Source organism: Halteromyces radiatus, assembly GCF_025201355.1.
Source record: "Halteromyces radiatus strain CBS 162.75 chromosome Unknown BX664scaffold_9, whole genome shotgun sequence".
In the NCBI taxonomy this organism is placed as follows: Eukaryota; Fungi; Mucoromycota; class Mucoromycetes; order Mucorales; family Cunninghamellaceae; genus Halteromyces; species Halteromyces radiatus.
Genome location: NW_026251695.1, coordinates 667,735 through 692,588, shown reverse-complemented (window position 1 = coordinate 692,588; position 24,854 = coordinate 667,735). Strand labels below are relative to the sequence as shown.

Genomic DNA, 24,854 nt, shown 5'->3' with positions numbered 1-24,854 from the left:
TCACTCAATTATTCTCTTAATATCCTCAACTTAATATCAAACCATATATATGCTTCGACTTGATCAATTAGAATCCAATGCCAAAGATATCTCTGAGACTTTATCTAGTCGAAGTTGGCAAAAACAGTTATTTGAATGGAAACAACGTTTACAGCAAACAGAAGAATTATATACCCCAAAATTGATTGAATTGGAACTTTTACAAAAAGGTATTATAATAATAATCATAAATAATAATAATAATAATAATAAAACTAAAAAAAAAAAAATATTTATTATTTTTTAAAAAAAAAAAAAAAAAAGAATTAGAACAGACTTTATACGAATTAACATCTAGTACAGAAAGAATGCAACACGATTTTAAAGATACATCCAGTGCTAAAATGTCCACAGCTTTACAAGACGAAAAAGCACAATTATTAAAAGACAGACAGGCTCTTACGCGAGAATGGGAAATATTGAATAAAGATATAGAATCTATGGAAAAAGAAAGAAAAGAATTAGAACATCAAGACTACCTTGATGATACAGCTGAAACTGACGCGTAAAGTAGAATTAAAAAAGAATGCAAAAAAAATATTTACTTATTTATTTATTTTTATTATTATTATTATTATTATTATTATTAGTATGAAATTGATATTTTATAGAAACTTGGGAATAGAAATACCTTTGAATGATGATCTTAGTTTACGAAATATTAATCTGACATCATGCGATCCTCCTAATTTGGATATTCTTACTTTAGATGATACCATAGATGATGATTTTGTCCTTGCTCAGAATATTTGGAATAGTATATCACCTCATCCTTTATGATACATTTAAATTTTTTTTTTTAATTTACTATACACTTTTTTTATTGTTTTTAATATATGGACGAATGAATAATAACAAAGAAAAGAAATCAATAATATGAATGAATAAGAAAAAGGGAATACTAATAATAAAATGAATGATGTATTATAGTTTTATACAGATGACTAAAAGAGGAGGAGAATAATGATATGTATATTTAATTATTTTTTCTTCAAATCCATGCCTTGACGATAATATTCATTGTGCCAATGTGATCGTGATTCTATGATAGCTGGTGTACGATGTGTATCAGTTGTAGCATATCGAGAAAGATGTAATCCACCAGTCCCTTGATCCTTCTTGTGATGAATTCCATTAGATGAAGACTTGATCCCTGAAGATGATCCAGAAGTAAAATTGGTTTCCTTGTCAATAAATCGAGACTCGTCTACATCCATCATCACTTCATCTTCATCAATAATAGAATGATTATCTTCCGGTAATATTTCCCTATTATAAGATGTATCTACTTGCATTCCCTATAGATAAGATAGAATATGAGACCCAATAGTCATTCCTTTTTTTTCTTCTTTTTATACCTTTTCCCCTTTTGCTACCATACTAAGTAAATCCACCATCCTTGTTTTGTCTTCTGCAGATAAAGCGTCTATATGATGAATCATGGCCTTGACACATAAATTTCGATCATTCGATAATAATAACACCGGTTTTTCCATATGGTATCGAAAATACATACAACAATCTAGAATATGATCGTCTCCTTTTACCTACATAGAAAAAGAAAAAAAAGATGAATTTATTTAAATAAATAAAATAAAATAAGGGAAAGAACTTACTGTTTGAGCTGTATTTCGATCATATACTTCATCTCTTCTTTGACCACGAAGACCGGATGACTTGCGTTGTAAAGTAGCTTCCAAGAATCGAATAGCCCTTCGAGCACGTTCTTCTAATTGAGTCATGCCACCTTCACGTTGTTGTGATTTTAATCCATCCAATTCCAATACAACAGTCCAAGGAATAATCGCCAATAGAACATCTGGATGTTTTTCTGCTTCTGTCAATAAATGTTGAAGATAACTCAGATTGGATATTAAAAAGTTGGTATCAATGACAGCTACCCTCTGGAAACACGCTAATAATAATAAAAATAAAATAAAAAAAAAGATTAGGAATAAGATAGAATCTATCTTGTTTTGTTAAGTCTTACTAGAAGTAGTAGGTTGTTGAGAAAAAGTATCCTTCATATCCCCAGTTTTCCTTAATCGAACGGCAGCAATGGCTTCATTCACCTCCAGGATAAATTCAGGTCCATCAATATCCATTGAAGAATCCATGGTCAACCAAAAGATACTTGTGAAAACAATATGAATAAAACGAGGTGTAAAGGTAACAAAGACCTTTTTCCGTTGAAGAGAGAGAGAGAGGGGACAAATTCGATGGAACCTTTTGGCACTTTTTTTTTTGCTGTGTTTCAACTTTGTTCGAACGGTCATTCAAATTCATCATTGAATCATATAGTGATCCCCATCATTGGTAACAATTTACCATTCATATGGATATTATAGAAGATCAATAGTTACTATTAAGATGATAATTCTTATCAAATAATGAGTTGAAATAATTGCTAGAATAATATACAAAATGAATGATCATCACGGAAAAAAAAAAGAAATACCCAACGTTTAAATAAGTAAATTTTTAAAAAAGTAAAAAAAAATGACCCTGTTATTTTTTCAACCAATAGGAATTTGGTGGTGAAGACATAGGGTCGGCCAAGACAAATCAATACCCTTACTCGATTGTTTTTCCTTTTCTCTTTTTTTGTAACTGGCACTTTTATAAAGGAAAAACATTTTTATCTGATAAATGTAACAACTTTATACGCATAACGACCTTTATCTCCATACTGGTACTTTTATACACACATATTCACTGTACATAAATATATATATATATAAGAAAACACAATATGAATGCAGACAAATCCCCAGCAAAAAAATTTTTTCCACCACTTCATCAAGATCAAAGTGAACGAAATGAAGAAATAGATTCACCACTCTCTTCGTCTTCAGATCTTTCACTTTATTCAGGTACTACAGCCTCGTTACCTCTTTGGAATAATGTCGATACTTTAAGTATGCCAGAAAATACAAAGTCTTCACCTATTTCTACTAGTTTACTATCTACACCCATGACTAGTTCTGCAACACTACCTTCTACTTCAACCACTCCAACCACGTCCTCTCATTCATCTTTTATTCCTACTTCAAACTATTCTACTGCCACCATTGGTACTCACAATATTACAAGTAACGAAAGTCATATATCTACTACTACTACTACATCTCCTTCTGAAGACAATTCAGCTTTTAATATCTCTTGGGGTGGTGGACAAGATCGACCTCCTAGTGCGTTACATCCAAAACAACCTATGCCACCTGTTCTTCCTTCAAAACCTTTACCGAAACCAAGAGGAATACGAAAGTTACCTGAACCAGAACCTTCGGAGGATGGTACCTTGGATGAAGATACCTTAAAAAGACGCAAAGTAATACATATATATCATCATTTGATGTGAAGAATAATGAGTTTATTTAACTTTTTTTTTTAATATTAGAATACAACTGCTGCCAGAAAATCAAGATTGAAAAAATTGATGCATATTGAGAATTTAGAACATCAAATTCAACAGTTTCAAGCTGAAAATTCACAGTTGGTATTGAATAATGCCATGTTGGAATCAGAGAAAAAAAGTTTATTAGCAAAAGAACAGGAATATAAGAAAAGGATCAAGTATTTGGAAGATATTGTACGGATGTCCTGTTCCCGTGTCTTAGATGAATCTGGAGATCTATCACAACGATAGTTGTACCGTCTTTTTTTATTTATTTTTTTTTTGTCTTTTGTTTTGTTTTATAATATATAATAATAAATATCTAACTGTTTTATGGGAATTCTTCTTTTTTTTTTCGAAAGTAAATCAACTGATGAATGGTAATCATGTCTAAATTTTAAAAATAGTGGCCTTGATCAGCGTTCTCAAGCATAAAAAGTTAAAATTAAAAGAGCGAAAAGTGGCATTGCTGGACGTACTTATTTTCTGTCGACGGCTAAATTGGCGGCTTCGGTGACCCTTCCTTTTTTTTTTTCTTGCACTCTTTTTCTTCTCTTTTCTTTTCTTTTTTTTTTTTTTTTTTTTTGTATTGACTTTAGTGTTAGTATATCATTTTAGTAGTGTTTATTAGTCTTTAGTAGTTAAACTTTTATTTAATAAAGACTTTACTTTTATTGAAATCACTTCATTACATGTCAATGCAATTGATTCCATCTTCGAATGTACCCTTTTTTTTATATATATGTGAATGCGTTCCTTTTTATTTTACTTTTTTTTTTATAGATAAGAGAAACGGTACGAATCCAATATTCTTCACTTCGATATAAGTTTTTATTGTAGATTAGTTACTACGACAAACCAATGACTTCGTCACCAAGCCATACTACTTGTGAAATAAATAGTGATACTCCTTTTTCTAAAAACGTTTTTTTCTTCTACTCTTTGTTTTTCTTTATATTTTCCTTTTCTTTGCTATAGTGATATCTACATAAATAACAACATATGTCGTATCAGAGTGTAATAAAAAATAAAAAGAATGATTCATACATATATAATACATCTTGTAGATGGAAATGATCCCATTTATATGTAATAAAAATAGTTGTAATAAAATAAAACCTTTATTGAATAAAAAAAAGTATGTAATCTAACGACTACACTAATGTATATAATAAAACCATAAAAAAAAAGTCAATGGAAGAGAAAAAGAAAAGAAAAGAAAAAAAATAAAAGACTTCACCATTTTGGGTGAATTTATTCAATTCCTGGTCAGGCATAAACATTCATGCGGGAGTCCATCAGCTAAACAGCATGGTCCACTGGTGAATGCCAGTATCATTGTAAAAAAGCTCATTATCTAAATAGATAAAATACATATACTTTGATTTTTTTTTCAAATCGAGTAACATACCGTTGCCTGATACTATATACTGGATATAACAGATAAATAGACATATGGATGGGTTAGATTGAATGATTGAATAATAAAAAAGTTTGCTATACAGCATTTTATTGAAATAATATACTAGTAACCATGAGTAAAATACTATACATATATAAAGATAAAATAAATCGAAGTACTCCTCCAACCTGTGATGTATCTTGTGCATTCCAAGAAATTGTATTCGATTGTCGTTGTTGTTGATAGTCGTAGATGCAGGCAGAGAAGAGAATGTGATAAGACCAGCAAGAGCTCAAATAAGAAGTATAACCATTGTTGGAAGCGCCTTGATGCAGAATACATTGAATACGTGTTCGTCAACACCAGGAGAGAAACAAGATGTACGGAATCCAAGTAGAAGCATCGTAATACGATCCCTATAAACTTTTGATACAGATATGAGACAATGAGCAGAATGATGAGTAAACTACCCTTGGCATTGATCTTTTTTGCTACTCACATTTTCACCAACTTCAGTAAACTGTAGGTAATATCATCTTCGACGCCATCGACTTTGTCCTCTACAATGCGTTCCAACTGGATTCAATAACAATCATTTGACCCATAGAATTCCTCTATATCATATTGACAACAACTAGCAATCATAACTTCAGGTAAGATACAGATTATTTGTATAAAAAAGTATCCTATAATAAAAAAAAAATACATCAGATCACCATCAGCTTGAAAATAATACTTCTTACAAGGTTTGTTCCAAAAAAAAAAAAAAAAGAATCCTGCCATAATAATACACTTTGCTTGCATATTGGGTGCATCCTTGAGAGTTTGTTCCATTTCTGGTTCACATCCTGATATCTTGATTTGTTGATGAAGAGGACGGCAAAAAAGTAGTCATTTCAATATTAGTTGCAATCTCTAAAGGAAAAAGAAGAAAACCAAACGTTTTGATAAAAGATGAATATAAATTGAGTTAACGTACTCACGTCGTTTTCGAAGTTCAACCAGAGGTGTTTTTGCACATTTAGTATTGCTTTCATATAGAGTCAATTCGTATAAACGCATCACGTTGGTCCAATAGTATATTCAATCAGTTGATCTTGATCTGTACCCATTTAAACGTTCTCTATGCATATAAATGTGTACAGTAAATTAGAAAAAAAAAAAAAAACAGGCAGAGTCGATAGAAAAGTCGGGATAACTTACCAAACAAAAGGGTTGCTTCACTACCATCAATAACAAAACGACCAAAAGACACCAACCTTCTATTATCCAATAGCAGATAATAACATACTATACAATTAGAATATAATGGAAACAACAAAAAAAAAAAAAAAGAAAAAGAAAAGAAAAGAGAAGATATGAGCATTTGAGCCTTTTTTCGCGGAGTTGAATTTCCTTGATCGCATAGAATAATCATTATTTGATAGCTTCAATGGGATTGGAGATAAAAAAAAAAACAATATAAAAGACATTTTTTTTTATTTTCTCCTTTCTTTTGTTTTTCTTTCTTCTACAAAACACAAAAAAAAAAAAAAAAAAAATTCAAAACCCAAAAAATCCAAAAAAAATTATTTGCTTCTTTTTGGCTGCTTCCTTATTGGTATCTTCTTCTTTCCGTTCACCTGGTTAACGCAACAGAACACTCTCATTTTTGTTTGTGATTCTTGTTTCTCCGTTTTCCTTGCTGTTCGTGTCCTCGTTGTGCCTTTGGTTGTCTGTCCTTGCGTCTTCTGTCTGTCTGTCTTTCTTGCTGTCTGGATCTCTCTTTTTTTTTTTTTTTTTTTTTTTTTTTTTTTTTACCATTTATGATATTTATACTATCTCTTTTGCGTCGCGCACATCCTGGATGGGTTGATGCGTGGCGACCGTGCCTCAGAGCCGGAGGGTCTTCTTTTTTTCTTTTTGGTAAGTGCACATATACAAATAATGTTTAGTTGATCATAACACTAACCATTTTTCCATTTCTTCTTTTCAACCACCGAAATGGGGTGAAAATACCGTCGATAGAAAATAAGTAGGCCCGGCATTGCTTTAAACTTTTTTTTTCCTTCTTTTTTTCTTTTCTTTTCTTTGCTTAATGATAAAATGGAATCAACTTCTGATCACAAAGATGTACCTTTATCTGATTCTCATATTGGCTTGGAAAATGAAAACCCTTATTTGGCTTCTTTGAACATACCTGACCGACTCAAAGATATATTACGATACAAAGATCTCACCAATGATAATGATAATGGCTCTGACGAATAACCTCGTAGATACTCCAACTATCACAACTGCTACTGCTATTCGATTACCATCTATTGAAGACCATTCTGTGACTCAACAACATAGACTTCAACGATTACTTACCCAAGATCTAGCTATCGATGACAACGATGACTCAATACCCGATCGAATAGGTATTAAAACGAAGCAAAAAAAAAAAAAAAACCTGCATCATCACAAAATAGAAAACAAAAAGGAAAACCTCAATAACATCGAATCATGAAGACACGGATACATGTATTTTGTCTTCAACAGCAACTCCAAATCGAAAAACAAGGCATCAAACACGATCGACAATCAAGAAACCAAGATTAACTTTATCGGTGGAGGATTTGAGTGATCATTCAGATGAAGGTGTCAAAGAACGAAAACAGCTGTCCAAAAAGGCAAAATTGGATATGGAACAAGAAATACAACCCAGGAGACTCATATCAAACTCAAGCCTCGTGTACTATTAAAATCAATCGAATCTTTAGTGGCAAAAGTGGAAAAAATGCAAAACGATATTATCGAATCCAAGTAAGAAACAAAGAAAGAAAGAGAAGGAGGAAAATATGCTGAAGCTCTTACTTTGTTCGCAGTAGATAGATGACTCAAGTACAACAATTAAAACAATAGAAATAATATAGATCACTTCATTCAAAATAGTTTTTATTCCCAATTATTTTAATAAACAAAGAATGTTTTATATATATAATCTGTCTTATCCTTCAGACTTTTGACTTCCTTGCTGATCTTTTCATTTTGCAACTTTATAGCACGCATCTTGCCTTTATGCAGCTCACGTTCCCTTTGTTCTTGGATATACGCAGCGCACCTATGGTCCTTTGTACACGAGGTATATTTGCCAGCAGGTTTTAGCTTTTGTACTCAGGGCATGTGTCTTGAAAAACATTTCTTTGAGAACGTCTTACTTGTAGACAAGATTCTATTTGTTTTGCGTAGCGGAGGCACATATGCAGAGTCGGACGTCTATGATAAAAGCCATATCAAAGGTGTTTAAACACTGCTATTTAGGTGTATTTGATATTAGGATGATTTACTCAATCTAATAACCATATACTGCACATAACAGATATACCATTAACCTCATCGACTGCCATTACCCATATCTACATATATTCCTATTTGATGAACAGACACATGATTGAATAATTGAATGATAGAGACTCGCTATAATATAAATAAAGATAAGAGAAACCAAGTACTTGGCTTCCATATCGAGTGTCTGAGAATGTCGTCTACCAAGGCTACGTTTTTCTTCTTTTTGAATGACCTTCATTATAAGTTTCCGCTGATGGTTTTTGAAGAATTCATGTTCCCAGCTTTTGAATCCTTTCTTGATCTTTAAAATTCCGTTTGTAAGCGTTGCATTTGTTCCGGCTTCATGAGCTGGAAAGAGAGGGAGAGAGAAAGTGAACAATAAAATAAGATCCATGAGAAAGTCTTGTGACCAATCAACTATCGTGATCGTGCGTCTATTTTCACTTTAAGGCAACAGCTCTTCGATTTCAAAAAGCTTAATTTTTGATGTGTTTCAATTGCTACATTTAGAAACGGGAAACTTAATGACAATCTCCTTTGATGTAACGATCCGACATTGAAAGCGTCTACTCAGTTACAGGAGTAGTGCCTGATTCGGAGTGTAATTTGTTACCACATATCCGATCAATGTGCTTCTATTTTATTATGCTGCCTTCAAGAGCCATTTAGACTTGCATTGAAACTTAATCTGAGATCTTTTTTTTAAGATTTCAAATGTCTAAAAAAGAGGAAAAAGAAGATTTTGATCAATATTTTTAAGAGTATGCACACTTTATTTTTTAGAAAACTAGACAGACTTCATCTTCCTATTTTGGAATATTGAAGCCCATTTCAGAATATTCTGTGTAAAATATATATAATATATATCGAAAAGACAGAAGTTTCCTCCGTTTTTTTTTTTTTTTTTGAGATGCAACAATTTATATACTAAGATGTCTATTTTCTTCATCCAAATAAATAGACCTGTCAATTTCCTCTTGTTTTGTTTTTCTCTATTATTTTTACATCCATTACTTCTCTGGAGTCATAGTCAACGATGTTGTTTAAAAAGACAGTCTTATTATTGGCGTACGTAGGCTATGCTTATGCTGCTCCGTTACAAGCGAATCAAACTGACACTACTCACTGGACAGGAAAAGAACTGGAACTATACAACTTATTGAACCAATCATTTGAACCTAACACTGGCGCCAGTTTCCACAAGGATAATACAAGTCTATCTGGGTATGAAAAAGATGGAGATGTGCAAGCTTACTTTGTGAACTGTAGCCCGGAATGGATCGACAAGGCTTGGGACTTCACCATCAAGATTTGGGAAAAATGGGGAAATGCAGATAGAGAAAATGCCAAATCATGTGTCAAACAAATGATCAATTTAGTTAAAAATCGATGTGGATCTAATGTTTACATAGCATCCACCGGTACCTGCTATTGTGGTGCTTTCTTTGGTGACAAAGTGAATGGCCCTGGTGTAGCTGATGGTGCCATGGAAGAAGTCGTCAACAACCTTGATAAGCTTGGTATGTCAAAAACTGGGTATGTAGTTGAAGCGAATATTGGATCCAGGAAAGACGAAAGATTTGGTGTGGCTATAAATTGCGCTAACGGTCAAGGATGGGTATCTGATAAAATAGCTGCTTTCAGTGCTGATCATGAAACAACTGGTTTCAGTCAATCTACTTTTGCCAATTGGTACGGTGCTATCACTAGACCTAATGCTTAGACGTCCTGTAATTGTTAGCTTGTTAGCTCTTAACAAAAAAAAAGAAACCATATTATCTCCATGTCTATCTTTTTTTTTATCTTTTTGTTATCAAATAAATAATTAACATCTATCGTAGATATTTCTAATGAAGCTTGATAGTAATAGTGACCTTTTCAAATAAATATGTACTGGTTTTTTCTTTGTGAATCGCATTTATTTTTTTTTTCTTTTCAGTGCTGTGATTAGAGACCTGCTCGCACTGGGGTTCAAATATATTTGAGCTGTCTACGGAAATGGATGATGGATGATGGATGATGGATGATGGATGATGGATGATGGATGATGGATGATGGATGATGGATGATGGATGATGGATGATGGATGATGGATGATGGATGATGGATGATGGATGATGGATGATGGATGATGGATGATGGATGATGGATGATGGATGATGGATGATGGATGATGGATGATGGATGATGGATGATGGATGGTGGATGATGGATGATTGGAGGCGGATCTCGGATGGTACAGATTTTATAAGTGCTTGATACATATTCCACGGATTCCTACTGTATATATCATCGTTGTCCATTTTTTCTATTTACTACCTTCAAACGATGGGAACTCCAGTATATCATGAGATCATCATATACGTTAAGGATTGTTTTATCAATGATGTCTCTTATAACCCCCCTTCCCTCTCTAAAAACAAAAAAGCAAACGGAAGCAATGAAGATTGATCACGTAAATATTGATAGGGACTACAATATATCATTGAATCACTATCAATAGCGTCAGTTATAGACTCCTGCTTCTTTCATAAAAAAAGAAATACACGTACCTATCGCGTTAATAAGAGCTATAATATCATGAATTCACTATCAAGGCAACTATAGACCGTCTTTATTTTCAAAAAAAAAAAAAAGATAAGGAAAATACAAAAGCTGGCTTTATCTCTTCTTTTTCTTTACTTCTTCCTCATAAATCACCCCATTCTCTTCATCACTCATCATATCTAACTACGCAACAGAAGCAATACTACTCTCTGCATGGTTACCCGGTCAATGACACTGCCGTTTCCTTTTTGACCAAACGTACACTAATTTGAAAAGACGGTGTTCAATACCGTTTGTGTCTTGTTTGTGTAGCATCAACAAGCAGCCAACGATCATTTTCTCTTTCCCTCTTTTCTTGAATTTTCCCAGTCAGTTACCGCTGGTCTTACCCGAAATGCGGTTCCTCAGGGTTCCGATAAGACATTAAAGGGTTTTCACGTTCTGAAAAGTCAATATCACTTACCAATTTTTTTTTATTTGTTGCCAAAATGTGCTTCTGTCATGCGACATCCTTTTCTGTGTTCCATTCAAATTACATTTTCTGGTCCTTTCTTTTTTTTTTATTTCCTTACACGTGAACTCTCTCCATACAGTTCAAATCATCTTTTTATCGCGAACTATTTTATTTATTTCCACAAATTATTTATTCTTTTCCCGTAATTATTATAATTCATAAGGTAATGGCTACGATGAATAGCTTTTTTTAGGGTTAAAAATGGAATCTTATCACATGATATATACGTACATTTCGTCTGATAATACATCTGGTAATACCATAGAAAAACGTAAACTTATGTTGTAAGAGTTTTTATTGACGCTTTTTTTCTCCAAAAAAAAAAAAAAAAAATCTCCCATTCATATTCTCTTTACACGCGCATGGAAGAATTTTTATTACAAATCTTTATAATAAACATGTTCAAAATTTGGATTAACTTCAACATACACTTCATGATTTTCCACATCAAATCTTATTTTAGTATTAAAGCCTAATCCTTTTGTGATATATAGCATAATCTATAAATTCGTACTGTTGACCATCTTGAAAACTGGTTGAACTTCTGAAATTAAAATCATAATGTTCATCTGATCTTTCTACAAGCATTTTATCAAACTTTGGGTACGGAGGACCAATTTCCTTGTTTTTAGACATTGTCTATTGCAGAAGCAAAAAAAAATAAGAAAGGGTATTTGGTAAAAAATCAGGATAACATAAGACATAAAATGTTAATAATCACAAATCATTAAATACTAGAATGTTATGATTGTTTTAGATCCCTTTTTTGTTTATTTTTCACTTACTGGCAGAGATGAAAACAAAGTGAAAAAAAGAGTATGAAGCGCAGAGAAGAAAAATAAAAAAAGAGTACTTTTGCATGTCCTGGAATCTTATTCTACTGGGTTTGAAATATTATCATGTGTGTTCTCATCGTGTTAATAGTAAATGTCTGTATGGCTGTTACCAGAGTAGGTAACTGGCAAAACGGGAATTTGAGAACTTTTTATACAAATTTGGCAAATCTCCCCAAAAAAAAAATAGGGCAACAAAACGTACCATCCTACCTTTTTTTTCATTGTTCAGTCAGAGATATTTCGCCCCGAAGCTATCGCTGCGTTTTTATTTGGCTTCACAACCTGAGTTCAATTCAATTGAACCATTATGATGAGTTGTGAAGAGTAGAGGACAGCGGAACAGGAACTTGGGAATGGAGACGTTGACAACGAGAATCAACGAAGCCTCTAGTAGCATAAAGCTGAGTGATTCAAGAGCGTTACTTGACATTCACAGATGCTTGGACAAATGTCGCTACTGAAATGCAGCCAAAAAAAAAAAGTTCATTTGACGTTCACTTCTTTCGGGCATAAAAGAACCGAAAAAGACCGAGAACACTTTGAAGACATTTTGGAGACAACGCTAAAGACATCTTGAGGGCGAGCAAAACGAGACATTTGCATGACAGTTGCGATCCCGTCTTCCTTTGAGCTTCCTTATCACCCTTTTTATGAAGCAATACAATACGTAGCTTACGCGTTAAAAAAAGTGTCATGCAAGAAAGAAAATAAAAGTGATCGTTAATGCATGAGTTTTTATGTGCTGTTAAGGACTTTTTTGTTACTTAATGGATGATTGAAAATATAAGATTGATGGATGATATTATTAAAATACTAATATCGATATATAATGAGTAGTGAGCACCAGTTCTTTTATATAAAAAGAACAAAAGTAAAATAAAAAAAAATAAAAGTAATCCAAAAAAAGAAATAGATGTCTTGATAATTTTGATCACAATTAATGATGGTCAACCAAATAATCTTGAATAAAATGCTTGATGATTGCTTGATGATAAAAAAAAAATAAAGATAGAAGATACCAAATGACTTGATGATTTGGTATATAAGTAAATAGAAATAATAATAATTTGAAGATTGTTAAAAAGAATTAAAACTAATGGATGATTATTTCCAATAGAGTGGCCAATGAGATTTATATTTGTTAATAGTTTAATACTAATTTTTATTTTATAAAATTGACAATTCAAAAAAAGATGAGGAGAGGGAGGTTATATATATATATATATATATATATATAAAAAGATAAATAAAAATAATAAAATAAAATATAAGGTTTGACATTTTTCAAACATTGGAAAAAAATCTAATGTTTGAAAAATAAAAAAAAAAAAAAGGTTATTTCAGTCAGCTTCAAATGATCAGCTTCAAATGATAATTTCTTCCTAACAGTACATAAAACTCTGTTTATTTAGTTATATTATTAATAAAATATTAGCAATAAAAAATTTAAGCAAGTGAAAACCAAATCCATTAGACGATTGCATTTAACAGCCCTCACACCAATAGTGCATCATACACCTAGCAACAAAACCAGTCCCTTGTTCAATGTAGCCATCACCAGCATTTTGTTCAAGGCATTCGCTTAATTTATCTCTTAATTCATTCATGCAATCTTTAGGGCTGTCCCAACCGCTCAAATTTCTAGCATCAACACACCAACCATCATAACACTTTTGTCCCCATTGACCTCTTTCGTAATGGTAGTTCAAAGCATTGATGGCAGCAGCAACGGAGGCAAGACTTAATGGTTTTTTCTTGGTACAGGTAAAAGTGCCAATGTTCCCGATGTATACGGTAGCGTTAACATGCTGACCAATAAATTCGGTTGCGTTCAAGTTCAAGGCAGCAGCTTGATACAAAGTACAAAGTAAACCAATCAAAGCTAAATATACCTTAAGCATCTTCGCCCTATGATAACAGAACGTAAAGTGTTTAGTCCAAAAAAAAAAAAAAAGATAGCAACCTCGAAATAAGAGATTACTATAATGTTTGGTTATTTCAAAATTTTTTAGTTCTACTTACAAAGCTGATAAATCAAGTTGGTAAAAATAATAGAGAAAAACAAAACAAGAGGAAATTGACAGGTCTATTTATTTGGATGAAGAAAATAGACATCTTAGTATATAAATTGTTGCATCTCAAAAAAAAAAAAAAAAACGGAGGAAACTTCTGTCTTTTCGATATATATTATATATATTTTACACAGAATATTCTGAAATGGGCTTCAATATTCCAAAATAGGAAGATGAAGTCTGTCTAGTTTTCTAAAAAATAAAGTGTGCATACTCTTAAAAATATTGATCAAAATCTTCTTTTTCCTCTTTTTTAGACATTTGAAATCTTAAAAAGAGATCTCAGATTAAGTTTCAATGCAAGTCTAAATGGTTCTTGAAGTCAGCACAATAAATAGAAGCACATTAATCGGATATGTGATAGCAAATTACACTCCGAATCAGGCACTACTCCCTCACAGTTTCCAGAGTGCCTCTGGCAAAACTTTATTAATTCATCTAGCTACTGCTTCATTTCTTCGGTAATGTCATTGATCACCCTGTCGCTTGTTCATCTACTCATCATCTTTTTCATTTATTGATTTTACTGCTCACTTTTGATTTTCGATTCATCTACTTACATCTCACTTTGATTCAACTACTTCCACTTCGTTTTTAATTTTAGTCTGAACATCATGAACTTTATTGCATCTCTTTTGGAAACGATTCGTAGCAGCACCACCGGATCTGTTGAGCATCCTTACTCCAATGAACCCGAAGAACTTACCATGCCTCGCAAGGATCTCAAGTTGTGGATTCAAAGTGAAGGTCTTCGCTTTGGTGTCGAATGGTATCATCGAAGTGGTGGTAGAAATATAAAAAGAAATGGTATCTTTTTCTCTCGATTTGGCAATCACGATGGCACTGATTACACTGGGCCAGTAGAAGAAATCCCACCTACTTCAGCTACTCAAGGTGGTCCCAAACGCAAGCTTACAACGAATGGGGTAATTAATCTTTAGATTAAGAATACAGTATTTTGTACAATCAAGTTCTACCTGACGTTATGACAGACCACCTGCGCACAATTCGACGATTTCAACAAGCAACTTCGAGCAGAGCTGAATGACACCGACAAACTCTCGTACAACAATTGTCTGGTAAATAGAAGTATCACATTTTTTTTTTATTTATTTCCTATAGTACACTAATACTAACCACTTATACTAATACTAACTACAATACTATTAGACGAAGAAGCTACTGAGTATATCGTTTCCCAAGCGCCCACAGCTGTTGAAGTCAGATCATTCACCAATGCCGACATCACATACCCAGTGACCATTGATCCAGAGACTACCACGATGTCCAACTGCACCTGAGGGAGGACGCGACAACAACAACAAAAAAGAAATTGCTGCAATTTTTTTCAGCCTCAAAATGAAAATGTATCAAATCAAAATCTGATTGGGTCATCATTGTGGGTCAATCATTGAATTGGGTCGCGTTACTGCGAATTTTTATAATGTACTTCTTCCTCTCTATTTTTTTTTTTTTTTCGTTCTCTCTTTCCTTTTCTTCTTTCTTTTTTCTTCTTAGTACTATCGCCTCCTCTATATCAATCCGTCTTCTGAATTTGAGCATCTATCCATTAGGGACGGCGTGAAACAGGTTAACCAAAATCAACGGCAATTCAAAAGGGTAAAACAATGGAACGATCCAGTCAGCAATGGGGAAGAAAGCTTTGAAGTCGCCAAGGAGCACAAAGGTCGTCAACGCAGGCTTCTCGATGAACACAGGCTATTTATTTTCGAACAGTTAAAGTACTGGATTACCTGCCAAGCTACCAGTCTCTTTATCAGAGACCTGAAAAGGGACAAATACAACATTGTAGGATATGCAAGAAAATCCAGAAGTAACGGAAACGGTGAATGTCGTACTCGATTGTTGGAGCAGATGGTCAAGAGATTAAAAACAGAGGTCATTAGTCGACACGATTTTCGTTTCTCCTACTTAGTACTATCACCTCCTCTATATCAATCCGTCTTCTGAATTTCAGCATCTATCCATTAGGGACGGCGCGAAACAGGTTAACCAAAATCAACGGCAATTCGAAAGGGTAAAACAATGGAACGATCCAGTCAGCAATGGGGAAGAAGCTTTGTAGTCAGCAAAGAGCACAAAAGTCGCCAACGCAGACTTCTCGATGAACACACGATTTTCGTTTCCCCTACTGCCAATGCCAACGAAATGATGATAGAAAGGGATTTGATAAAAAATGAAGGTCTTCTGAAACAACTGAATGTCGATGGCGATGCTCAAGGTAAAAAAAAAAAAAAAAAATCAATGCATTTATGTTTAGTTCTAACCGTTCAGTTTTTTAGATCTCTTTAATTACATTATCCAAAATAAGAAAATTTGCATAGTTGTCCTTGATTACGCAGGCTTCTCGATGAACACAGGCTATTTATTTTCGATCAGTTAAAACACTGGATTATTTGCCAGGCTACCAGTTTCTTATCAGAGACCTTATCGACACGATTTTCGCTTTTCCTACTGCCAAATGTAGCATAGTCTATAAAAATATCTGATAAAATAAACAAAACTCAACTTCTTGTCCACATGTTTATCAACTCTGATATTTTATTTTTTATTTTCCCGTCCTCCGATTGGATGTCGTAAACTGTGTTTGAGTATCGATCAATTACATCGTATGATCCAATCCAATTGAACATAAGTTTTCGACTACGTTTTGCGTTTGAGAGTTGGTAATTGTAGATCATGACTTTGTCTCCAATTTCGAACTTGTATGGTGGTGCTGTTGATGTGGAATCCAAGTGATTGTGTACGGTTCTGAAGACTAGATCCAGTTGATCATCCAGTTTGTCAGCGAAGAATTGTTGAGGAGAGTCAGAAGAATAGGATATGTGTGATGAAGAAAAAAAAAAAAAGAAAAGAAAAGACAAATAAAACTAGTAGCCATAATAACAGAGGCATAGGCAGAAACAAATTTCGAAAGTTCTATATTTATTCATGCTGTCGTCTTGCTATTTTTCTTTCTTTGACGTTAAGCAGGACATTGACGAGCCGTCGCATTTGTTGTCTAAAACGAAGTTTGATATCCGGTAAAGCTTACAAAGTTCATGCTAAAATAATCATTTGATTCATATAGTTGTCCATAGATTTTTGCATCTCATAATATTCTTGTCAACCAGTTTCCGCTTGCGAACAGTCGATGATGATATGTTGGATTTGTTTTAAAAGAGAATTGTCCTCTTTGATCGCCATTTCTCGTACTGTTTGAAGGTCTTAGGTTCTTCTGGATCGGCTGTTCGTCTGTGATCTGCACCGAAGTATTTCAAACAGTCAGTTATTTTGTAAATAAAAAAAAAACCTGTATCTGCACGGTTAATAAACAATATGTAAATACAACATGAAAATAACATGAATATAGATAAAGAGGGAAGAAAAGTGAAAGAGAGGAAACCTATCTGAACCAAACAAAAAAAATAAAAATTGTAAAATCGATACATCTCATGGAGATTGAAAAATCAGGTTTTCTTGAATGCACATCAGTCTTGTCGATCTTTATTTTTTTTTTTCTGGCATGCTTGAACGAATAAAAATCATCCATGTCACAAGGATCATGATTGTTATGAATCCATTTATAGTCCACTTTTATCTCATCAGAAACAGAAAATGCGAGTAATGATAATTTTTATATCCACGTTGTATATCCGGTTGTTGTGAGGTCTTCCAAATTTCGAACGATCCGACTTGACCTGTATTGTTTGATTTCGTTACTGGTGATTGGATGGATAACTGTATCAACATAATAACATCGTAATGTAATACACCAAGGGATCACTGGCAAAAAGGATTGCTAATCTCGAGGGGTAAAAAAAGAAAAAGCTTATATTTTTCCCGGCTTAAAACTCCTGGCATCAAAAGAACAAGATATGAATGTAGCGAAGCAGACATCAGAATTGGAAATCAGAATCGTATTTTTAATAATGAAGAATTTACTGATCGATTTTCTGGTACGTTATATTCTTTTAGGCAGCTAACATAGAAAAAATGAGAAAGAAATGCGATTACAAGTCGGAGAAGCGGAGGGAAAGCAAGTGGCCAATTCTAGTAAACGCTTGAATACGTAAAAAAAAGAAATACCTCCTAATTACATTGAAACTAGACCAAATAAGGGTCTCCGTTACCAATCCCTCTATTTTTTATAAAAAGTCCGGCTTTTGTGTTTGAGATTTGGTTGGTTAATTTTTTTTATTTTCATTTCTTTTGTTTCCATTGTTTGTTTTTTTTTTCTTCGTTTGTTGCTCATTGAACGATAAACAAATGAATGAAAAAGAAGACGAATCTCATCACGTTGAAAAAAAGGCGGAAAATGAACCCTCTACTGCTGATGCTCCTATGCATTTAACAAATAATGATGAAGAGGAGCATTATCAGCAACAAGAAGAGGAAGATGGAGAAATTGAACAAGAAATGGATGATCAAGTAGGAACAACAATGAACAATAGTAGTAGTATGAATACAACGGATGATGAAATTCTTTTAGAAGATGGATTACCTGCTTCTATCCCGTTATCCTCGCTGGCTGGACCTGCGCTTGTTATGTCGCCAGATCTGCCCATGTCAGGTGAGGAGATCATTCCTGATGAGGATGTCAAGAAAAAAAGAGACAACTTTGATTGGGCAGGCCGGGATGATGAAGAAGAAGATGAAACAAAAAAGGGCAAATCTATTTCTCAAAGTAGTTTATTTATCTGTCTATCGAAAAATGCATCTTATATTGCTTGGACTGGTGTGATTCTCTTTGCCCTCATCTTGATTGCTGTTGATGTTGCCATCTTTGTTGTATATCGTGATAATGTATCCATGGTATCTTATAACTTGGAGGTCTGGTTTACTTTTTTGGCTTTTATGTGGTGTATTGGTTTCTTATCACAGGTTGCAGTGGAACTGGTTCCTTGGGGTATCAAAAAATTATTTGGTTATCTTCGTCCACAATCTACTGAAGTTCTACGTATGCGACTTTCTGTAAGTTAAAAAAAAAATTAAGATAAGAATTTATTTTCTTATTGATAAGTACAATCTATTTAATAGTATTTTATGGCGTTAAGATCTTTTATCAAACTTGTTATTATCGCTGCTTGGACTTGGGGTTGCTGGGCCTTTTTGACAACTCATGTGCCATTACCTGCTATTCCTAATTCTGATCCACTTAGGTTTGAAGATAAGCCATCCTATATTGGAGTATTTTATAGCATCTGGGAATGTGTTTTTTTCGCTTCCGTCTTATTATTTGTAGAAAAGTTTTTCTTGCAATTGATTGGTAAAAAAAAAAAAAAATTAGTATATCAAAGATTTTTCGGGCTTTGTCTAACGTCACACTATTTTTTTGATCTTCAATTAGTGACCTCCTTCCACAAGTAAGTTTCAAAATGGATCGATCTGTGATTTAAAAAAAAAAGAAAAAACGGAGAAAATTAATTCCAAAATAATTGATTGATACATATAATAGGAAAGCATATGGTAGTCGTATTGAAGATAACGATAAAGCATTAAAGATTTTGGATAAATTGAAAAAGGTCAAACGAAAAAATCCTCAAGATTTCATTTTTAACAAGATTAAACGCAAAGCAAAAAATATCACTAGTCGATCTCAATCTATGGATGAAAATGATGTTAAAACGAAACAAAAACCACCAACATCTATTATGAACAATACTACAAATGATGATAACGGCAATAGTAATAACAATAATAATAATGTTCGATTTCCAAGTCAAAATGTAGATACATTGATTGCTATCCCACCATTGGATGATCAACATGAAGAACAAATTTATGCCAGTCCTGATGATGCTGTTATTTCAACTCCTCCACCAAAATATCGTCTTACTCAACAAATAAAAAATAAGATTAAATCTGGTGGTCGTAAAACGAGTCAAGATTCTTCACAAACCGCTACTCATAATTCTTCAAGCGATAAAGAACGACCTGCATTCATCCGTGCATTCTCGACTGGTAGTACGAATATTATCAAGTTTGGTGAAGACCGGAGTTCATCTGAACACCCACGTAAAAATTCGAATAGCAGTTCTCATCGTCCACGTATGATATCAAGAGATAACACCTTTTTAAATACCACGGCTATTCCAGGAAAATTACTAAAAGGAGGTTACAACAAGATCAAGTCCAAATCTAATGGTACCAGCAAACCAGGTCATCAACAAAGCACATCACAACAAGCAAAAGTACTAGCTAAACGAATTTATCATAATTTAATGGGTCCTGATCCAGCAAGAGATTATATGGTTGAAGCTGATTTGTATCCATACTTCCGCACACAAGAAGAAGCTGCTGCTGCCTTTAGATTGTTCGATATTGATGGTAATGGTGATATCAGTAAACGAGAATTACGTTCTGGTTGTATTAGAATTTATCGTGAACGAAAAAATCTTGCTCGTTCTATGCGTGATTTATCTCAAGCTACGGGGAAAATGGATATCATCTTGATGGTGATTTTCCTTGTTATCTGGGTAAAAAAAAAAAAAAAAAAAAAAAGTCATCATTAGGATGGAATCATGTATCATGTGATTAACTGAACGTTTTCCTTTTATTTATTGTAGATCATCATCTTATTGGCTGCATTTGGTGTCAATGTAGGCACAGAATTGATGCCTTTATGGAGTGCTTTCATTGCTGCAAGTTTTGTATTTGGTAACAGTGCTAAAGAAGCATTTGATTCCATTATTTTTGTCTTTGTCACTGTAAGTATATCTAAATGATGATTTGAAATCTTTTTTTCATATTTATTTAAATATTGTCATTTTTTTCATTATTAGCATCCTTTTGACGCTGGAGATCGTGTATTTATTGGTACTGATAATTTTGTTGTGGATAATGTTGGGTTATTGGTAACCACTTTTATGTAAGCATAATCCAAAGTTTAAGAAAAAGTAACAAAGGAATAGATTTATTGATTCATCTTGACTTGATTCTATAGTAAATGGGATGGTTCTGTTGTTTATGTGAAAAATGCCATTTTAGCAGCATTATATATTATCAATATTCGTCGAACAGGTCCAATGGGAGAAACAGTTCGTAAGTATAATATGGTCACTCAAAAAAAAAAAACATTAATAGACTCATTATGATTGATTTTATTTTTTTTAATTTTACTTTTTTTAATTTTATTTTTAAGCATTGAATGTCAACTTTAATACACCGACTTGGAAATTACATCAACTTCGAGAACATATGTTTGAATTTTGTAATCAATTTCCCAAGATGTACGTACCAAATTGTGTATCTGCAACAGTAGTTTCATTTGAAAATCAAAACAAGATCAATCTCAGTTATTATTTCAGTCATACCGAAAATTGGCAAGATCCAACTGGACGTATGATTCGTCATAATAATTTCATGTTGGAACTCAAAGATGAATGCGAGCGCTTAGGTATTGATTACACTTTGCCTCGTCAACCACTCGTTGAAGGTGATCCAGGTGTCAATGATCGTCATCACCCATTAGATATTGCTCATTTATCATCCGATCGTACCAAACAAGAAGGGTTACATCAACGTCATGGATATCGAAATGATTATATGATGGATGATGAGATTAATGATGGTCGCTTGGGTACTGGTGGTAGTGGTACCAATGGCGGAGCAGGTAACAGTTCAGGCTCTCCAGGTGGTGATGCTGGTGCATCTGCTGGTGCAGCAGCTGCTATGATGTTTGGAGCTATAATGTAATAGTAATAACAATAATTATGAAAAAAAAAACATAAAAAATTAATAAAGTGTTTACCCTTTTTTGGAATTCCTACCAAAGAGCGGGGATTTTTTTTTCTTTCTTTGTGACTTATTGATGATCATGATTTTTGTTTTTTTTTTTGTTGTTTTCTGGCACAGCTTTAACGCAATTTCAAGTTTTTTTTTTTTTCTTTCTTTCTTTCTTTCTTTTTTTTTTTTTTCATTTGGTCTATTTTGACTTTTTGTTGATACTTTTTTTTAATTCTATTATGTTTCGTCCCAATTCCGGTGTAGATCTAAATGACTTTCCAGTTTTAGGTACTCCACCATCTTCATCAAGTCGACCTACCATGACACCTACCATGTCACCATCATCCACCATGTTACCAAATACAAATAGTAGCAATAGCGGTCGCATTAGTTATGCTTCTACAGCAGGTACTCCAAGGGAAAAAAAATAGCTATTATTTTTTTTTAGTCATTTACTCAAAATTCTTTATTAGGAGGTCCTTTTAGTAATAGCCCGTTCAACCAACAACAACAACAAAACGGCATCTATCAACAAGATTCTTTACCAACAACTGGATCAACTGTAAGGTCTTCTGGATCTTTACTTGGTCAGCGTACATTCTCTATGGACGATTTCCCTGCCTTGCAAAGTAATGAAAGTGGCTACATGAAACAACAGCAACAACAACAACAACAACAACAACAACAACAGCAGCAGCAGCAACAGCAACAACAACAACAACAACAACAACAGCAGCAGCAGCAGCAACAACAACAACAACAAGATTCCTGGGGAAGTGGATTTATAGGTGATAATGCAGGTAACCTTTCATCTTCTATACCGCAACCCGTCAATGGTAAAAGAAAAAAAACGATAGATATTTATCATTATGTTTTTTTTTTTCTAACTTGAATTTCAAACAAAAAAAAAAATGAAAAGGATCCTCGAAACATTTTGGAACAAAAGCTGATAATTTACCATCATCTCAATGGGCGCAAGGAAGAAATGATGTGGCACAACTGCAAAGAAATGGTAGGGATACGGATCATCATCAAGATAACAGCGCAATATCATCATGGCCTGAAGATTCAACAACAGCACCAGCAAACCCATCATCATTACCATCATCGAAAAACAACAGCAGTAATCCCAATAACCTTCCAAGTGGTTCAGATCCTTATGGCCTATTAGGATTACTTGGAGTGATACGAATGACGGATCCTGATCGAAGTATGTTGGCTCTTGGAAGTGATTTAACAACTCTGGGATTGGATTTGAATACAGCAGAGTAAGTAGTAGGGTTGAAAAATTCCTTGATGGACAAGTAACTTATATTCGGTATATGATTTGTATAGTTCCATCTATTCGACGTTTATCTCTCCATGGTCAGACACACAAACTCCACAAGGACTGCATGTAGAACCTGGTTATTATTTACCTCCATGTTATCGAAATGTACAAGCCTCTCCTAGTGCTCATCAACGTATGCGAACCTTCTCTGATGAAATCTTGTTCTATGTATTCTATTGTATGCCAAAAGATATATCTCAAGAAGCTGCTGCTCAAGAATTGTAAGTTTTTTTTTTTTTTAGAAAAAAAAAATAAGGAAAATGATCTCATTTTTTATTTTATTTTATATTATTTTTAACAATTATTAGATATGCACGAAATTGGAGATATCACAAAGAATTAGGACTGTGGTTGACCAAGGAAACAGATGAAAATGGACGACCGGTACAAGTATTTCGACGTACTTCTGCAAGTGGTGTGGATCGAGGTGTTTATGTGTTTTTTGATCCTACTACTTGGCAAAAAGTAAAACGGGAATGGACATTATCTTGGGATAGTATCGAAGAACGACATCAACAACCTCAACAACAACCTCAACAACAACAACAAGGTGCATTCCCTTCTTCTGCTTCTTCATCACAAACTGGTTTGTCTAATCCTCCACCTCCACCGCCTTCTGGTTCTTCCATGTCCAATAGGGGGTTGATGATATAAAGAATAGCACTTTACTTGCCTTGATTTTTTTATTTTTCTGAAATAAAAATTTTTCACGCATACATTGTTTACACTTTATCAAGTAGTCCAAATCGAAAATGATATAGAATTGACATAACTTTTGTTCAGAATCAAACAAAATCGTTTTCTGGTTTTTATTTATTTATAAAATAGTGAGAAATCAATGAGAAATGCACGGATACATAAAAAAAAAAACACAAAAAGCATTAAAGGGATCAATGGCAACTTAGCTAGTATAGTTAACATATTCTCCCTGTTCTCAAGCGATAGTAGTAATAGACTGTTCACCATATTCAAGCAAGGGACTTGGTCCAGCCTAAAATAGTAATTACGGTTAGCGAAGTCGCTTGTTACCAAGAAATGATTTTATCTAGACTGTATTACCCCCCGTAGACACAAATGCGTGAAGGTGAAGATGGCTGGGCCCGGTGACAGATTTTGAGGAACTTTCATCGTAAAATTTTGATAAGGATTACCAGGTATTTCATGGAGCTCTGGGTTGAACGGACCATTGTAGAGAACAGTCCCCAGATGATTGGCCGGTTGCGGGCATACGCCATTATTGCAAGAGGCGATAGCAAGGACAATGGCAACTTCTGTACACCCGACTACAGCATTCTTTTTTATTTCGTTGGTCAAGTTAGCTGTGAAAAGAGCTCTGTCAAGCAGTGAAGTAAACTTACTGGTTTAACTATCTGGGCAGTGAATGATCTTCCGATGCGTATTCTGGTCCCAGCTACTGGATATCTTATGTGAACGGTTTGTGCAATAACAGCCGCCAAGAAAAGAAATGTAGAAACAAGGCAAAGGATAACCTTCATTGATAATAGTGGATGATGGCAAAAAATTCCGTTTTACCAACAGCAAATCTTTGTGCTTTTATACTTCTTGCTATCTGCAGGAGTTATTCCATTTTTAAAAGGGGTTGACTATCTAAGCTATAAAAGGCCACGAATAAAAAAGTTTTATAGTAGGAGTATTCGTTGAATGTCGTGTTAAAAG

At 33.7% G+C, this 24,854-nt stretch overlaps 10 protein-coding genes across 10 annotated transcripts; 5 read left to right on the top strand and 5 right to left on the bottom strand.

The window, feature by feature from the left end:
* Window positions 1-1,391: 1,391 nt before the first annotated feature.
* BX664DRAFT_269227 (uncharacterized protein) lies at window positions 1,392-2,144 on the bottom strand (the record flags this gene model as incomplete). Its single annotated transcript, XM_051541041.1, has 3 exons — window positions 1,392-1,484; window positions 1,656-1,954; window positions 2,030-2,144. 3 exons carry the CDS (start codon window positions 2,142-2,144, stop codon window positions 1,392-1,394), a joined length of 507 nt encoding a protein of 168 aa, XP_051396721.1.
* Window positions 2,145-2,630: 486 nt separating this feature from the next.
* Window positions 2,631-3,799, top strand: BX664DRAFT_388944 (uncharacterized protein). Its single transcript, XM_051549510.1, has 2 exons — window positions 2,631-3,370; window positions 3,440-3,799. Exons 1-2 carry the CDS (start codon window positions 2,792-2,794, stop codon window positions 3,686-3,688), a joined length of 828 nt encoding a protein of 275 aa, XP_051396720.1. The 5' UTR covers window positions 2,631-2,791; the 3' UTR covers window positions 3,689-3,799.
* Window positions 3,800-4,734: 935 nt separating this feature from the next.
* Window positions 4,735-6,574, bottom strand: BX664DRAFT_388943 (uncharacterized protein; the record flags this gene model as incomplete). The annotated part of the gene is made up of 6 exons (XM_051549509.1): window positions 6,461-6,574; window positions 6,042-6,128; window positions 5,338-5,414; window positions 5,149-5,254; window positions 4,848-4,866; window positions 4,735-4,793 (listed from the first exon to the last, which is right to left on the bottom strand). Exons 1-6 carry the CDS (start codon window positions 6,485-6,487, stop codon window positions 4,735-4,737), a joined length of 375 nt encoding a protein of 124 aa, XP_051396719.1. The 5' UTR covers window positions 6,488-6,574.
* A 1,198-nt stretch (window positions 6,575-7,772) lies between these two features.
* BX664DRAFT_388941 (uncharacterized protein) lies at window positions 7,773-8,544 on the bottom strand (the record flags this gene model as incomplete). Its single annotated transcript, XM_051549508.1, has 3 exons — window positions 7,773-7,931; window positions 8,021-8,078; window positions 8,315-8,544. The coding sequence occupies 3 exons, from the start codon at window positions 8,542-8,544 to the stop codon at window positions 7,773-7,775; spliced, it is 447 nt and encodes a 148-aa protein (XP_051396718.1).
* Window positions 8,545-9,067: 523 nt separating this feature from the next.
* BX664DRAFT_342011 (uncharacterized protein) lies at window positions 9,068-10,047 on the top strand. The gene has a single exon (XM_051547081.1). It carries the CDS (start codon window positions 9,187-9,189, stop codon window positions 9,871-9,873), a length of 687 nt encoding a protein of 228 aa, XP_051396717.1. The 5' UTR covers window positions 9,068-9,186; the 3' UTR covers window positions 9,874-10,047.
* Window positions 10,048-13,384: 3,337 nt separating this feature from the next.
* Window positions 13,385-14,129, bottom strand: BX664DRAFT_362113 (uncharacterized protein). Its single transcript, XM_051548287.1, has 2 exons — window positions 14,070-14,129; window positions 13,385-13,955 (listed from the first exon to the last, which is right to left on the bottom strand). The coding sequence occupies exon 2, from the start codon at window positions 13,946-13,948 to the stop codon at window positions 13,532-13,534; it is 417 nt and encodes a 138-aa protein (XP_051396716.1). The 5' UTR covers window positions 13,949-13,955; window positions 14,070-14,129; the 3' UTR covers window positions 13,385-13,531.
* A 1,700-nt stretch (window positions 14,130-15,829) lies between these two features.
* Window positions 15,830-16,655, top strand: BX664DRAFT_342004 (uncharacterized protein). The gene is made up of 2 exons (XM_051547080.1): window positions 15,830-16,361; window positions 16,423-16,655. Exons 1-2 carry the CDS (start codon window positions 16,166-16,168, stop codon window positions 16,521-16,523), a joined length of 297 nt encoding a protein of 98 aa, XP_051396715.1. The 5' UTR covers window positions 15,830-16,165; the 3' UTR covers window positions 16,524-16,655.
* A 1,678-nt stretch (window positions 16,656-18,333) lies between these two features.
* On the top strand, window positions 18,334-21,918 carry BX664DRAFT_303154 (uncharacterized protein). The gene is made up of 8 exons (XM_051542466.1): window positions 18,334-19,093; window positions 19,160-19,388; window positions 19,470-19,485; window positions 19,578-20,598; window positions 20,689-20,829; window positions 20,905-20,990; window positions 21,066-21,163; window positions 21,264-21,918. Exons 1-8 carry the CDS (start codon window positions 18,389-18,391, stop codon window positions 21,815-21,817), a joined length of 2,850 nt encoding a protein of 949 aa, XP_051396714.1. The 5' UTR covers window positions 18,334-18,388; the 3' UTR covers window positions 21,818-21,918.
* A 110-nt stretch (window positions 21,919-22,028) lies between these two features.
* On the top strand, window positions 22,029-23,850 carry BX664DRAFT_362110 (uncharacterized protein). Its single transcript, XM_051548286.1, has 5 exons — window positions 22,029-22,255; window positions 22,321-22,683; window positions 22,767-23,115; window positions 23,183-23,398; window positions 23,486-23,850. Exons 1-5 carry the CDS (start codon window positions 22,087-22,089, stop codon window positions 23,829-23,831), a joined length of 1,443 nt encoding a protein of 480 aa, XP_051396713.1. The 5' UTR covers window positions 22,029-22,086; the 3' UTR covers window positions 23,832-23,850.
* A 261-nt stretch (window positions 23,851-24,111) lies between these two features.
* On the bottom strand, window positions 24,112-24,673 carry BX664DRAFT_303148 (uncharacterized protein; the record flags this gene model as incomplete). Its single annotated transcript, XM_051542465.1, has 3 exons — window positions 24,112-24,168; window positions 24,237-24,470; window positions 24,536-24,673. The coding sequence occupies 3 exons, from the start codon at window positions 24,671-24,673 to the stop codon at window positions 24,112-24,114; spliced, it is 429 nt and encodes a 142-aa protein (XP_051396712.1).
* Window positions 24,674-24,854: the final 181 nt, after the last annotated feature.

What these genes read in the sequence shown, in the direction of transcription:
- BX664DRAFT_303154 (XM_051542466.1), top strand. Translation starts at nt 18,389, where the DNA reads ATGAATGAAAAAGAAGACGAATCTCATCACGTTGAAAAAAAGGCGGAA. An exon ending in TTCTACGTATGCGACTTTCT is followed by an intron (nt 19,094 to 19,159) that starts GTAAGTTAAAAA and finishes TCTATTTAATAG; the next exon opens with TATTTTATGGCGTTAAGATC. An exon ending in TTATTTTTGTCTTTGTCACT is followed by an intron (nt 20,830 to 20,904) that starts GTAAGTATATCT and finishes TTTCATTATTAG; the next exon opens with CATCCTTTTGACGCTGGAGA.
- BX664DRAFT_388944 (XM_051549510.1), top strand. Translation starts at nt 2,792, where the DNA reads ATGAATGCAGACAAATCCCCAGCAAAAAAATTTTTTCCACCACTTCAT. An exon ending in ATACCTTAAAAAGACGCAAA is followed by an intron (nt 3,371 to 3,439) that starts GTAATACATATA and finishes TTTTAATATTAG; the next exon opens with AATACAACTGCTGCCAGAAA.
- BX664DRAFT_362110 (XM_051548286.1), top strand. Translation starts at nt 22,087, where the DNA reads ATGTTTCGTCCCAATTCCGGTGTAGATCTAAATGACTTTCCAGTTTTA. An exon ending in TAGTTATGCTTCTACAGCAG is followed by an intron (nt 22,256 to 22,320) that starts GTACTCCAAGGG and finishes ATTCTTTATTAG; the next exon opens with GAGGTCCTTTTAGTAATAGC. An exon ending in TTGGATTTGAATACAGCAGA is followed by an intron (nt 23,116 to 23,182) that starts GTAAGTAGTAGG and finishes TGATTTGTATAG; the next exon opens with TTCCATCTATTCGACGTTTA.
- BX664DRAFT_342011 (XM_051547081.1), top strand. Translation starts at nt 9,187, where the DNA reads ATGTTGTTTAAAAAGACAGTCTTATTATTGGCGTACGTAGGCTATGCT.
- BX664DRAFT_362113 (XM_051548287.1), bottom strand. Translation starts at nt 13,948, where the DNA reads ATGCTTAAGGTATATTTAGCTTTGATTGGTTTACTTTGTACTTTGTAT.
- BX664DRAFT_342004 (XM_051547080.1), top strand. Translation starts at nt 16,166, where the DNA reads ATGGAACGATCCAGTCAGCAATGGGGAAGAAGCTTTGTAGTCAGCAAA. An exon ending in TGTCGATGGCGATGCTCAAG is followed by an intron (nt 16,362 to 16,422) that starts GTAAAAAAAAAA and finishes TCAGTTTTTTAG; the next exon opens with ATCTCTTTAATTACATTATC.